Genomic DNA, 15678 nt, shown 5'->3' with positions numbered 1-15678 from the left:
TTAATCCAGTGTGAGCTCTACAGGAGACATTATGCTCTTCTCTGGTCCCCAAACACCGTGAGTTAGTGGAGAACTCAACATTGTCACGTGGTGGGAATGGTCCTGAGATCTGCCATTGCAGTAATAGCTTTTTCAGAACTGCTCCAAAGTTTTAAACCCACATGTCTGCAGGACTGTCCCTGCATCTGTGGCCAAAGTGATCCTTCCACTCCCTTGCCGTAACTTGAGTGAGTGATGGGAGAATCACAGCCATGACCATCTTCCCATCAGTTGGCAAAGTGGGACCTTGAGGGCCCTTTTGGAGATGGGGAAGGACGTCAGGCAGCAGTGGCAAAGCAGGATGGGAGGAAAGAATATACAATACCAGTATCACCATCTCCCTGGTCCCATTACCTGGCAGGATACTCATCAAGCTCTGCAAAGCCTGTTTCTCAGTAGCCACTTTCTGTGCCTGAGTCCTTCCAGGCCGTGGAAACTTAGGCAACACTCCACCAGGCCAGATAGATTCCCGAAGAAGCCGGAGGTACTGCACCCAGCGCTGGGGACATGTTAGATTAGACACCTGTACTTCCAGCCACCTGTGGTAGAAGAGAGAAGAAAACTCAGAAAAGACAGGCATTTTCAAGGCCAGATGTCTACCTCTCCTCTCAGACTCATATTTTGAAATTCCAGTTGTGAAGAGATAGAATTAGTGAGCATGGGCTCTGAGGTGTTTCACTTTTTACCATGTAAGAATATAGGAATGAGAAAGAAGTCTGTGAACCAAAAAGTAGGCATATGACCGAGTCTACCCATGCCTAGATCCTGACTTCTCAGTTTTGAGAAGTATGAGAAGCAAATTTCCATTGTTTACAAGCTTTATGGTATCCACTCTATTTTCTATATTTTCTTATAGTCATCCTAATAGACTGACAGAACATAACTCATGTAAGTAGCCAGAGTCAGCACCAGCCTTTATGATGGAAACCAAGCCAGCTCAGCAAATGGTATCACACATTTCAACACAAGCAACTGTGATAATACTATACTAGGCACTCGCAGAGAAAATGTGAACAGGCCCCAGTCTCGGAGCAGGGCTGCACCCGAAGTCTCCATCTCTCTGGTCCACACTACTCTGGAGTTAAGATTTTGGTGATTTTCACCCAACCTCTTACTCTCCTTCCTTGTCATTCTGCTCCGGTCAGGGAGCCTGTAAGGCCTTTGATTTGTCTTCAGGATGTTCCACACCCACACACTGACTGCTTCAAGCTTCTCTTCTCTGCTTCTGCAAAGCCTCAAAACACTCACTGCCTGTTGCATGAAACCCTCCTTGAGAGGCCCAGCCAAAATGCTCTCCTTCTGATGCCCCCCCCCCCCCCCCGCACTTGGTGCTGCTGCAAATGTGTGGAGATAACATACTCTGGAATATGAATTCCTTTCCCATGTGTTTATGACTTTGTTTTAACCAGACTGTCAGTACCACAAGAATTCTATGTCTTGTACTTCTTAAAAATCCCCAAAGTACCTTGTGGCTCAAGAAATGTTTGTTGACTGACATCTAGTCTCATGATTATGAAGGTTTTCCCCTTTGTCATGCTTTCAAACATGATTTAGTAACTCTAAGGAGCAGATACGCCAATTCTAGAGCTCAGCTGAAAACCTGGAAGGCATGTCAACACTATTCTTTTGTTTCCTTTCCTAGTGACACCTAGTCACTGTTGAGGCCGCCTTAGTATGTATCTCCTTGGAGACTGGCATAGCTGCGCTGGTCATGGATGGACCATCAACCACTTCTACTTATATCAGAAGGTTGTTTGGGACTACACTACATGACAACTCATGTCATTGCTCTTATATCCAAATTACTTGTCATCCATCCAAGAGAAGAGGGGGCTGACCAGGCAAACTTTATTTAACCTCCATTCTGTCAGACTGTCTGCATTCCACTCCAGCTGGGCATTCCAGTTCTGGGGGCTGCAATCCCCCAAGCCCAGAGCTCACAAATGATTCTAAGAATAGGAAGTCCAAAGGTAACAGCAGGGCAAGAATGGCAGGCATCGATAGAGATCAAGCGCGGCACAAAGCTGCTCTTGCCCAGAATAGCCAACAGGATCGTGTCTGTTATTATTAGGGCTGCATCTCCTTTTCACGGGCTTTTCATTCAGCAAGCTTAAGCCGCCTGACAAGAGGGATCTAGTGGCAAGAAGAATTCCTGTTCCTGTTTATAGAAGGGCAGCACCCGAGGGAGGTGGCTGCAATGACCCGATCAGGTTCTCTGCAGGGGATAAGGTGGCTCCAGGACTCCCTCTTCACTGAAAGCCACATGCACACTTGCACGTTTACTAAGGTGAACCACGTGTGCTTTTCTCACCTAGGATGGAGGGAAAGGACAAAATCTTGCTGACTCGGATCTTCAAGGAGACTGGTGAATCTTGGCACAGGATACATTAACCAGGATGAGATTTAGCTCAGCTTATTTCACATATGCATAGAATAATCCAGGCTGCCTCTTTATCTGGCTCCTGGGCTAGAAATGAGGCAGTCAAACTCTCCCAAGCAACCACAGCATCCACACAATCTCTCCTTATATAAAAGAGCATCTGGGTACATCAGCCATCTTCTGGGCATGTCTCAGAGGACAGGAGTTGGATTCTTTTTAGTCTACACTAATTTATACAATGAGGACAAGACCTCGGATTTCATTATGGCAAGGATGTCCTCTTTGTTCTCTTCTGCAGGAATTTATCATCCCATGCATAGATGTAGGGTGCAACCAGTTTTTAGTATGTCATGAAGCATGAACTTATACAAGTCTGACTACAATTCTTCAAACTCTATGAATGTTGGGAAGAAGAATCGAAGTCCAAAATGGTCAAATTCAGCTCATGGTGATGGGGCTGAGTTGGTAAGCTAAATACGGGGAGGCAAAGCAGCAGACCTGTCATCAAGGATTCAACTTCCAGGCTAATGAAACAGTCCCTGGAAGGCAGGACAGAGTTGAAGCACAGAGCTGGCCAACTGAAGCCCCTAAAGTCATCCCTAGGAATGTCTGGAACAAGCCTGGGGCAAACTGCAGAATTTGAAAAGAATTCAGGTCTACAAAGGGAAGGTGGAGGAGGTTCTAGAGTGTATCTCGCAGGTCACAGGTGGCACATGTACCCTAAACCCCCGTTCTTTCCAGAATTTTCCTCTTGTCCAGTTTTTCCTGCAGTCCTGCTTTCTTCAGTCCCGCCTCACTTCCTGGTCCTCGTCAGCAAATCCTCTGCTCTGAATTGGAGGGGAGGGTGGTACCTCATCATGAACAAGGAACACTCCAGTGCAGCAGGGAAAACAACAAAGTGCAAACTAAAAAGACTGCCGTCATAACTACCCCTGCCTAAATGTCATGTTCCTCAAATACTACTCTGCTTAAATGTCTAAGCTGTCCTTGAATCCAGTCTCCAAGATATGCTTTAGTTGTTACACAGGAGGTATTTCAAAGCTGTAGGCTCAGGCTTTTGTATAATTTGCTTTTCTTGATGTCTAGATGGAAACACATACCTGGAGATTCTAGAAAACAAAGAGAGATAAGATTCTCTATCCCCAGGTTCCCTTTCTTTTATTCTGTCATTTTTCTCTAAACCCATTTATTAATTTTTTTTTAGATTTTATTTTATGTGTATGGGTATTTTACATCCATGTATATCTGTGTACCACGTGTGTGCAGGTCCTGTGGAGGCCAGAAGAGGAGGGTGGATCCCCTAGGACTGTAGTTATAGATGGCTATAAGCCACCATGTGGGTGCTAAGAACTGAACCCAGGTCCTCTGCAAGAGCTGCCAACGCCCCAAACCCGTGACCCACCTCTCCAGCTCCAGCCTTCCATTTCTTTATCAAACTTTAACTCCCTAAGTCCTACTGGGCTCACTCAGAATCCACCCTGCCTACCACAGGGAAGGCAAACATGAAGGCGTGATCAGGAGAGCATGACCTTGTGACCCTTCTTCATTTGGTCCTTTCCTCTCTCTATTCCATGTTATCTTATTCCTTCACGTTTTCTAAAGATTATTTTATTATTTATTTATGTGTACACGTGCGTCTGTGTATGTATAAATGCATGTGGGCACCCAGGGAAGCCAGGAGTGGACTTTAGCTCCACTGAGAGTTAGAATTAGGAGGTTGTGAGCCGTCTACCTCCATCCTCTGTAAGAGCATCATCAAGTCCTCTTGACTGTTGGGCTATCTTTCCAGCCCTGTCCTGTTCTTAACACAGCAATGGAAAGGTTAAAAAGAGATCTGTATTGCTATAGCTCCCTTAAAGTAAAGGGATGGAACTGATGTACTGCAGTAGGTTTCTAGCCTCATGTAATCCAGACTGGCCTTGACTGCCATCTTCCTACCTTCACCTTTTGATGCTGGGATTATGGGAGTGTACCACTATACCCAGCTCACTTACCCTCTGGTTAACCTAAATCGAAAACCAAGGTAGCTATAAACACACACATCTCTCTGTCTAGTTATCAGAAGTAACTTCTGCTGCATCATTTACTAACACAAATACCATTGTTTATGTAACACAAGACATATGAAGTAAACACACTGAAATAAACGGTAGAGAATAGCCTCCAGCAGCACTGGTTTTATTTCCCATCACCATTCCAGGTCTGATATTTGATTTAGAGAGGGCTTTTTCTGTCACTCTACCTTTATCCCTCCAATCCCCAACCCCCACTCACAAGCTTAGTCTGTCAAGCATCTTTGAATGGAAGACTCCAAAATAGCAAATAACATGACCAAAATTCAAAATAAAACAACGCAACAATAATAAGAAGGATAAACAATAGACTGTCCTGGGACTTCTGGGACATCGGAGGGGCTTTGGCAGCTTTGCCAGCCATGGAGGGAGGATGTGAGATTTAGGGCTCGCTGTCACAGTGTATGTTACTCCATGTTCAGAAGAACCTGGTCTGAAATAGCTACAGATAGAGAAATGGAACAGGGGCTAAAATGGAGACAGTTTAATACCAGGGCTTAGGACAGCACTTCAAGGTTAGTAGAAGGTCACTTCCCATCAAAACAGCCGAATCAAATCTCAGGAGGGAGGAGAGAAGACATTAGAGATCGTGTCTAATGGAGATAGCTGAATTCCCCTCTCACTTCTTGTCTAAGAGAGCCGCAGACTAAGTGCGGGAGGGTCCTGGATTAGATGACTTCAGTGGAACAGAAATGACTGCAAAGGTGTGAAATAGAAAATATGTGTATTAATAATACTCTAACAAACATTCCCAGTGCATTCTGAATGGAATAAAATAACAGATCTCTTAATTACCTACTGGGCTGTACCTCATAGCCCAAGAAGATGCTCCAACCTTACCATAAGATATCAAATACAGTTCAAAAAAAAAAAAAAAAAAAAGAGAGAAAAAAGATGATCATGTTAAAGCTAACCTTGAATGACTCATTCTTCTGTTTATGGACATTTTCTACTATTTGAAATAGACCTACAGTAGATTAAAAGTGGTGACTCACCTTAGGATCCTTGAAGCAAGGTTTTTGGCCATATACTTCCTGATGATTTGACTGCTAATTCTTCACTGTGAGGGGTTATTCTGGGTATTAGGAAGTGTTCAGCCAATATCTCTGACCGTCTACCTTAACTAGATGGTAGCTATGACAATCAAAAGTACTCCAGACACCGCCATATGCCCCCTGAGAATAAAATGCCTCTGGCTGAGAATCATTGCCTTAGACTTAGGATCCTTTAGATGAAATATATCGGGCTACTTTCACAGTGAGTTTTAAAAGCTTGGCAGTTTAGCACAGTATATTTCAATTTGTGGCTGGACATCATTAGAGAACATGTGTTATCATTTGTATCAACATTTAAAAAACTCTAAGTAGAAATTGAATAGAAAATATAGAAGTGTATATACCTTTTAGGATACTTCTGTTTCTCATGCATGCATGCAGCTATGTGTATATAGATTAAATATGCATGCATACCTGTATGCATGTCTGTATACATGAGCATTCGGTAAAATTTTTTCCATATAAATTTACTTCTTTCTGTGGATACAAGTTTTCAGAAAAGTTTTAATACAATGATACAGAATAATGGACAAGGACTTCTGAGACAGCCCAAGCCATTTTTCATTTCCTAGAAACATCGGCCACCTCCTGCAGCCCTGCAAATTACATACTTAGCACATTGAGCACTGGCTCGCTGCTCAGTAGCACCCATCTGTAGAGCGGGAGAGGAAGCTGGCCCCGGGAGGCACAGCGTGGACCCTGGCCTTTCCCATTCAGTAAGTTGCTCTTGCCGGTTTCACACTTGACAGAACAGCTTCTTTCCCAGGTTCCTTTCTCAAGCCTCTTTCCCTGCGATGGCCCATTCTTGTGTTTATTCACAATCTCCGCTGTCAGCCAGCAATTTTAATTTACACTTCTCAGTCTGATAGCCCGCCAGACCCAAGTTCCTCGGCTGTGTCTGAGAAAGTTCAACATTGCTGCCCTCTGACTGTGTACTTAGATCTCTATTCTTTCCTGTCCTCTATGGAGAAGAATGAGGAGGAAATGAACTCTGAGGGCGAGGAGCTCCTGCTTCCTCCTCCGTGCACTTATTGTGAAGTCTGAAATGGCTTACTGAGTATGTACGCGCCTTCTGTGACCTTTGCTTTCATGGCTTAGATCATGTGTCCACATCTCTAAGACATGTCCATCAAAAGAAGACCTAACCCTCCTTAACACTACAACTTAAGAATCTGGGTCCTGACTTTTATATCTAGGGCAAACAAGCAATGGTTTTAGAAAATATATTTGTAATAATTCTTTGAGAATTACAGGCAGTATATATATTTAAACTTATTTTATGTGTATAGGTATATTCCCTCCATGTATGTCTGTGCACCACATGTGTGCCTGGTACCTGCAGAGACTAGAAGAGAATGTTAGATTCCCTGGGATTGGAGTTAACATCATGTAGGTTGGGAATTGAACCCAGGACTTCAGAAGAGCAGCAAATGCTCTTAACCCTGGAGCTATCTCTCCAGCCCCGAACAGTCACTATTTTCTTTTTAACTAGAAATCTATAAATCATAGATGATATGGTAATATGCATTAAATATTCAAGGGTCTTAAGTAAGCAACTTCTAAAAACCCTCTGTTGAACTGTAGAGGTGACCTTTCTCAATCTCACCAATTCCATACATGTAAATGCTGAGAACCAATGAGAAGCCTTTTCAAGTGGCTTACAGGAACAAACAACTTAAGAACTGGAAGGGAATGTATCCTATCCAACCTCCTTTCCAAGCAGAACACTGCTCCATAAGTTCAAGACATAAACAAGGGCTTGTCTATTGAGTCTAGAAACAGGCTTTTATTTTACTTCTGCCATTCATTAGCAATGTGACCATAGGGAAGCTTAATTAAAAGTATAATTTTAGTATATTAGAAGTGCTTTTTAAATATTGTCTCTTTGTGAATTCTAGTCCCTTGTTTTAGTTCTACCCTCTCAGTTAACAGGTATTAAGGTAAGTCTATCTCTAAAGATGGTACAGTACAATTTTAATTCAGTAATTATTCCTCTCTTACATCTCTTCTGTAAGCTAAATAGACTTGACTCTTCTAGCCTCAAAGCTGGGCACCCATCAGCCACCTAATGATGTCTTGAATGATGGAGAGAAGTGGACTACTTCTTTCTCACCCTGGTTCTGTCTGTCCTCTGGATTTGTTGAATGATGGAGAGAAGTGGACTATTTCTCACCCTGACTCCATTCTCCAGATCTGTGCTGCTTCATGATTCCTTTCTTAATGAAGAGTACCCAGAACCAAACATGCCTGGAGGTCCTGACCTGCTGTGTGTAGGGAACAGAGTCTTCTTGGATCTCAATGCTGTCAGTCAGTTGACAGTCTATGACTACGCTGGCTTGGGGGCATATACCAAAAGCACTAACTGACACTGCCTTTGCAGTCAACTAACACTCTAAGTCCACATATGTAGACTAAAATTAGCAGCCTGGAGTTAAACCTGGACTTGTGCAATACAAATATGCAGTAGTTAGGCATGATAACACATGCCTGCAATCCCCAAACCAGGTATATAGAAGGAGGAGGATTTGAAGTCTCAGGCCAATCTGGACCATACAGAGAGACCCTGTTTCAAAGAACCAAAAGGAAAAAAGAAAATCTAAATTTCAGGTTCTATGTATGTCATACAAATTCTATTTTGTTGTCTGAGATAATAATGTCAACCTTTCAAATCTTCTTGAATATTCATTTTCTCTAAGGTTGGGTTGCTTCCAAAATTACAGATGAAAAACACTGAAGAGGGGAAGAAGAGGACCAATGCTCCATCACCAGAAATAGCTTCCCAGAATAGCATCAGTTATTCCTCTCTCCCCTCTGCCCGTGTGTGTGTGTGTGTGTGTGTGTGTGTGTGTGTGTGTGTGTGTGTGTATGTGTGTGTGTGCAAAAACCACTTGAACTAGCCACAAATCACTTTAAAGTGCTAATTGATTCTAGTCAAGAATGTCCATCTTTATCTATAGGCATATCATAACAAACACCTGTTGAAATCCAGACATACGTTACCATCACTATTTCCTTTCATAATCCTCTCAAAGAAGCTACCATAACCAGGCAGGACATGTGCTTACAAAATCCATCCCACTCTCTTGGACTTACTGTTTCCTTTCCTGGGTGTTGAGAAAACATGTATTTCATAACATGCTTCAGAAACTTACAGAGATAGAAGCCAGAGCCATACCCTTTAACCATTTTTTTTTTTTTAAGGCAAGACATTTGTCCATCTGTAATCCACCCCCAAATGATCACAAATGATCATTTCTCATGGACCTTGGATCTCTAGTGGTAAATATAAATTTGTCCAGTTCTACAGACTAGATTCATCTATGTAAGGTACATGGACTTGAAACTGGTGAAGCCAGTTGTGGTGGTGCAAGGATGAAGCAATTGCTGAAAGGGATGAGTTGGGGGGAGTCACAAGTTCCAGGTTAGCCTGAGCTGTGTCTATGGCCTGCAAACACAGCTCAGGAGCAGAATGCTTGTATATCATATGTATGCCCTGGGTTTGATTCTCAGTACAAAAACAAAACAGACAAAATACTTAAATACTCTATGACTATTATTTCCATATTATTGTAGGTTTCAATTCTACCATCATCATGTTCATTCTTATTAGACCATTTTCCTTTCAAAGAAACCAAAACAGAATTATACAGCCTAGAATGTAGACCCATTTGTTTGTTGTGAGTGAATAAATCTTTCTCAATGTAAGCAGCTAATAGTCTAGCATCTATCCCAAACAATCAGCTTGACTTTGAAATCAACTGCTGGCTCTTTTAAAAAGCCATTCTTTCCCGATTTTTAATCAGTCTTAGCTCCTGCCACGTTTGTGTGCTGGCCACTCTTCTCATCAGTTCCATTATGACTTGGTCTGCAGTACTGAGTCTATATCCCTCTCGAACTTCCAGTGTTCATCTGATCTCAGTATTGATCTTAACCTCACTTGATGCTGATTCTTCTCTTTTCCCTCATTAGACTTGTGTATTTAACTTGTTCACATACTTACTGAACCTCTGATTTGGGACAGCTTTTTGTAAGTGCCAAAAGAATAAGACTTACAGCTTGAAGGGCAGGGATCTCACTTCCTCATTCGGTTATTTCCTGGAGCATTTAGCATAAGAGTGACAAATACATAATAAGATGTCACATATCTAACTTAATTCTATTCTAGAACTTTCATGAATATTTCTGGTGCCAATATTTCAATTCCATTGGTTATATAGCTCATAAAGCAGTATGCTTTAAAAAAAACCTCACTCTATTTTGTTTCTCTATGAATCCCAGGATCTCTCACCCACTGCTGTTTTTCCATGTGAGGCAAGTGCTTTTCAGTTTTTACTTTACATATTGTCTTCAACTTCTCCCTAGTCCTTGAGTGATGGTCTCCTGCAGAGCATAATATACTTTCTAGTGTCTGTGGTCAGAATTCACCCTGAATTACCACAGACTATGGCACCGAACATAAACTGGGTGTGGTGATACACACTTATAATCCCAGCACTCAGAAGTGGAGGCAACAGGATCAGACCTTCAAGGTTATCCTCAGCTACATACTGAATCTGTGGCCAGCCTGGGGTACATGAAGCCCTATCTCAAACAAACAAACAATCCATAAAAAACAAAAACTAAAGACAGACTTACAGGCAAATATATTATCTAGGCCTTAAGTTTTCTATCTACAGTCTAGTAATTATTAGAGACAGAGTCTGTGTTTCTTCAAGTGTAATTCACTTGCATTCAAATCAAAGCTATTGATTTTGGCAGTGACAGCCTTCCAATCACAATCTGGATAGACTGATCAGAAAAAGTCTGTCATTCTATCAGTTATAGCTCTCAACCCACAAGGCAGAAACTCTGTACAACTCATTCTTGATTTCTCTTGTCCTTGACCCCACTCCAGCAGCACACATCTAGTCTCATTGACCCCACCCCCTCCACAGCTCACAGACCTCTTGCCTGCACCGTCCTGCTTGCAGTGGCCCAAGCTGAGCTTCCCAGCTTCTATCTCTTTCAGTTGAACTTCTCCAAATTTGTCTCCCTGGCTCCAGCTTTGCCTCTTTCCGCTAATTGTCAGCAGCACTGTGAAAATGATTTTTCCAGACTGCCAAAATGAGCATGTCATCACGATGTCTGTTTGTAAACTGCATCCTACCCGGTAGTAGACAGATGCTGTTCTTCACCAGCCCGTGTGAGTTAGCTCTCATGTCTTGTACGTGGTACATCCTGCACCATTTAGCTCCCGTGAGGACCAGACAGATTACACTTCCCACTGCTTTGCTTTGATGCTCTGCACGTCACATCTGCTGTAACTCCCCTCACTCTTCCCGGTCTACTTTGGATGTTATCTGGTCTGGAAGCCTTCCCTGGGCTTCTCACAATTGACTGCTTCGCCTTTCTCCGAGTCACACTGAATTCCTTTGTAAGCGCTTCAGTTTTATACTAGAACTCAATTATAAGTTTGCACCTTCAATTGGATATCCAACTTCCTACTGTGAGACCTGGGGTCTTTTTAATGTATTTTTAATCACCACACTTGAAACAGAGTAGCTGAGTGGCAAATATCAGTTCATACATGTTGTAGTGGGGAAACCTCCGGTCTTAGGGTATGGCCACAGTACAAAATAAATTCTGCTCAAGCACATGCCCCAATATTTAAAGAAGGAAACAAGTGGCAAGCTTTTAATTATTTATGCTTATGGTGGAGGATAATGACAAATTTTAAATACTGTGGACAAGACAGAGTATGGCAGAGCAAACTGCAATCATAGATAGCACTTTGAGGTTGAGGCGAGAGGATCATGAGTGAGGCCAACCTGGGCTACACGGTAAGACTGTCCCAAAACAAACAGATAAGCAGGCACTGGGCATGGTAGCATTTACTTGCAATTCCAGAACAATCAAGAGTTCACTACATGGTGAACCCTTGGTGTGAAAAACAAAATGAAACAACAAACAAACAAAACCTCAAAACAATAACAAAACCCAACTAACCAACCAACCCAAAAAACAAAAAAAACCCCAATAGACTGTATACAATATAGAAATGCTTTGTATTTGCATTTCATATGTATTTATATAAACATTTGGTCATAAACCTTAGGTTTACTTTTTTAATAATGACCTTTTTGAAAGCTAGCAATCAAACTGAAATGTAGGCAATACACCAGCTGCAGGCTGGGTGTTGTCAGGAGTATGCTGTGAGAAGTCGGCTGCTCTAGACTGAGGAATGTATCATGAACAATCCATGCAAAGGGCAAGTCCCAGATACTTATGCACCCCGCTGGAAGGGACAGGAGGTGAAAGGCAAGGGTTAGTGGCCCAGCCATAGCTTCTTTCTGCAGACTATAAATCTCAGAGAAGGGAGACAGCTGTCGGCGGCTGCCTACGCTTCTGTTGGTTTTCTTGGCAAACGGGCCCTGAAGACAGAAGGGGCTGCAAGTCCAACATAGAGGTCTATGATGACTAAGTCACCCCTGTGTTTTGGGAAGTGTCTTTGATGGATAGAACAACACCAAGCTGCTTCCAACCAACTTTTTGAAATTAGAAAGAAGAAAAGAATGTAGCAGGATGGGGGTGGGGTGGGGACATAGACAAAAATCAAAAGCTTTTTGTGGGATCCCTTTCTAACAAATACGACACACTTGTAGATCCTGAGTTTTTGGGAGATGTGAGATGGAGTGCGAAAGGTGATCTGCAGACATCTGTTCCAGATTTGGACAACGTGGCACCTTTAAGATTTTAATTTGAAAGCTTATTACCTAAATCCAGTGTGCCTCTGAGGACATTCAAGCCTCCCCACTGCCATTTGTTAGGAACGCACAGCATAACTATAAACATCTCTGGCTGGCTTGACCTCTTAGAAGTTGAATGAACAGAGTTTAGGTCTCCTTTTTAAAATAGGAGAATTCCTATGCTGTCTTCTTCACAAGATCAAATGAGAAAAATGAAAAAAAAAATGTTTTTGAAGCTGCTGTATTTGTGTATGTGACAGAGAAAGCGACCCCTCCTTGTAACAAACACTACTAGATCCAGAGAACAGGACAGCAGAAGACAGTGAGCCTTGTATATCGTGCCTCCGTTTCCCTCCTTCCCAGCAGGCTCAGGGGAATAAAGACAGAAACAGTAAAACACTGGTACAGAGTGACTAATCAGACTGGCAAGAAGCCTGTGGAGTTAGGGGTAACATGAAAATTATGTCAGAATCCTCCCAAAGCTTAATCTCTGTATCCTAAACAATGACACTCTCATTTTAGAGACTAGAGGATGCACAATGTCCCTTTCCCACTCCCTGGCCCCATGTGAACTGCAGGTCTGGCTCATTCACAGTCCCTAGGTAGTTACCCCGAGCCTGCCTTTCTCAGTGGAGTGCAAAGGCAGGGAGGGGCTGAGAAGGCAAGGGTAATTAAAAGGGCCACCCAGTCAGAAGAAAATGGAGTCAGCTGAAGGGAAAGGGCAGTGAGAGGGTGTGCAGGCCTTAGCACTGGAGCAGCAGGAAGAAAGGCAAGATACAAAGGAAGAAGAAGCAGTAATTTAGTGGTTGTCCTGACAACCGGGGTCCCTATTGATCCTGGAGACTTTAACTCACTGCGGGTGCTCCCCTCTTGGCTGAGGGCATGGTCACCACTGCAGGGAGGGAGAAAGGAAGCAGGGGGAGAAGAGCTAGGTAATTATGAGCTCTTTATTCAGAAGGGGCCCACTTCCATATGTCTCTGATATCAGAAGTACCAGAGTTAGAGTGCGCCCAGCCAGGATCTGGAAGAGAATTACCTGGGATCCTGCTAAAATAAGCAGACACAGCAGGGCTCCAAGTCAGGCTGTGGAAACGGCCACAGAAGGCTGGAAAGGAGCAGCCCTGAGAACAAAGGCTCAACAGGGGAAGCAGACGTCCAAGAGAAAGAAACAGGAGAAATACTGGCAGGGCCACAGGAGAGAAGAAGAGTGGACTGGGTGGGCAGTCACCGGGGGAGTTTTCTAATGGCAGGGCCACAGGAGAGAAGAAGAGTGGACTGGGTGGGCAGTCACCTTCTAATGGCAGGGCCACAGGAGAGAAGAAGAGTGGACTGGGTGGGCAATTGCTGGGGGAGTTTTCTAATGGCACTGGTTTCTGCTTTCCTGTCTTTAAGATGGTCTCCAAGCCTTCCCAAGTCCAAGGCTATCCTGACATCAAGGAGAGACTCTAAGGATACAAGAACAACACGGTGGCAACTTCAGAGTCTCTGTGAGAACCAGTTGTAGTTAAAACATGGGACACAATGCATAAAATCTGAGGAGAAAAGAAACCACAGGGAAGAGAGGAAGGGGCTGTTGGGGGCTAATATTGACACAGCATTACACAGGAAGTCTCCCTCACAGAAAGGCGTAATTCTCCCTGAGAACTGCAGTCCACTGGCCCTGACACTGGAGGTGAGTAAAGCAAATTCCTTGAAGTACACATCTGCTCATTCCCTACTCCAATGTCAAGCTTTCTTCCTTTCCAGGGCACTTGATGGCAACTCTAAGGACAGAGTAAAGAGCAGAATGGAGCTTAGTTCAGTGGCAGAGCACTTGCCTAACACATGGGAGGCCCTGGGCTTAATCCTCAGCATCTGGGGGAAGGAGAGATTAAAAAATTTGTATCACCATTGATTGCTTCTCCAAGGTAAGCATACAGCAGTGAGCCACAAGATCTCAATGCCTGGCTGAAAGAAACAGGAAATGCACATGATTATACCATAGGTTCCTAAGACTACTAGCATCAGGGCAGTCTGGCCCTGATGGTCTCTACTTTATAGTCAGATGTATCATCATGCACATCTAAGGCTTTGGGATCCCAAAGGGCCTGATATGAGCTATCTCATAGAGTACTGACAAAGTTCTCCCAATGCAGATGTGCGCCTGGTTCATTATTACCACAGCTTTAGTTCATTCTGTTCTGAATGCATCAGTCCTAGCACTGAATTCTTAAGGGATGGAACCCACTCAAAGGGCATCTCTGACAGGCCTGACCAGAGAAAAACAGCATGCTGAGGACCCATCAGAAGAGAGGGAGGAGGAATGTGAAAGATGAGAGAAAAACTCAGCTTGTTTATGTCACTGGCACCATGGAGTGGCTTCTGAATTATGGAGCAAGGTTTGGGCATTATCACCAGCAGGGCAGGAGAACGTCTATTGTGAATGGGTATTTTTTTAACCTGCAGCGCCACCTGGTGTCTACATGGAGAATCATAGTACTCATTTCTCCAAGCCACAGACATGCACTCAAGCATTCAGAGAGTCAGATTAAAAACATTCAAAATTAGTATGAGATACTTTCTATTTTATTAGGTCCAGTTCCAAACACATATCTTTCTCTACAAAGCTTTCCTAAAATTTATTCCAGATAGCTTTCCCCCCAACAATCTCCCATTCAGTGAGCAACTTAGAGTGAGGTTAAGTGACTTGCTTTTTAATTCACACAGGTAGTGAGGCACATGGTGGGATTTAAATTTGGATCTGTCTGATTTCAATGTCCACACTCATTCTTTCTACGCAGAGAGTGGGTAGAGACAGCATCACAACAGGGCATGCTTCTAGACAGGATAAGCTCAGTGGGTCCTCACAGTGGCGCCAAGATGCTCAAGGGCACTGTGTTTTTTGGGAAAGTAAAATGGTACTGTTGAGGTAGATGGCCTGAAAGGAAAGCCTCTGTGTGTAGGCACAACCATGGCTCTGGGTATTGGAGCTGACCAACTTACCAGCTGGGGACTTACAGTGGGGGAAGGATGCTTGGAGTTCTCACTAGTGATGAGAGAGGTACTGGGATGTATAGAATTGCATGCAATCTTGCACATCTACTCATTTGACATAATTTCAGTGTCTTCTAGGTGTCAGTTGAGGTGTTTAGGAGACAATTGTGAACTGGACAGTCTTTGTCCTCAAGGATCTTCCATAGTCTAAAGCTGTTGTCAAAACCTCAAACTCTCAGGTTCCTACTCATGGTTGCAGTCAAGTAACAGCTACCAATAACGTAGCTTGAGAAATGAAAGTCTCCTTGAGTTTATGCATTTCTCGTTCATTTTCTAATGATTAGTGCTGTATTTCTATTGGGATATATGACAATTTAAGAACATATAAAATACACAGAAGAATGAACACACAATTCACAGGCAGAAGGTATTCA

At 43.2% G+C, this 15678-nt stretch overlaps 1 protein-coding gene across 5 annotated transcripts in view; it reads right to left on the bottom strand.

The window, feature by feature from the left end:
- The window catches only part of Snx19 (sorting nexin 19), a 38125-nt gene that overhangs the window by 2240 nt on the left and 20207 nt on the right, over positions 1-15678 (bottom strand). For 4 of the 5 annotated variants that reach the window (XM_059267551.1, XM_059267552.1, XM_059267553.1 and 1 more), the window contains exon 9: positions 394-578. The exons of the other annotated variant lie outside the window; for it this stretch is intronic. In XM_059267551.1, coding sequence (XP_059123534.1) covers positions 394-578 — 185 coding nt within the window. The remainder of the gene's footprint in view (positions 1-393; positions 579-15678) is intronic. 5 annotated transcript variants of the gene reach the window in all.

Source organism: Peromyscus eremicus, chromosome 7 (genome assembly GCF_949786415.1).
Source record: "Peromyscus eremicus chromosome 7, PerEre_H2_v1, whole genome shotgun sequence".
In the NCBI taxonomy this organism is placed as follows: domain Eukaryota; kingdom Metazoa; phylum Chordata; class Mammalia; order Rodentia; family Cricetidae; genus Peromyscus; species Peromyscus eremicus.
This window is presented reverse-complemented; position numbering and strand designations above follow the sequence as displayed.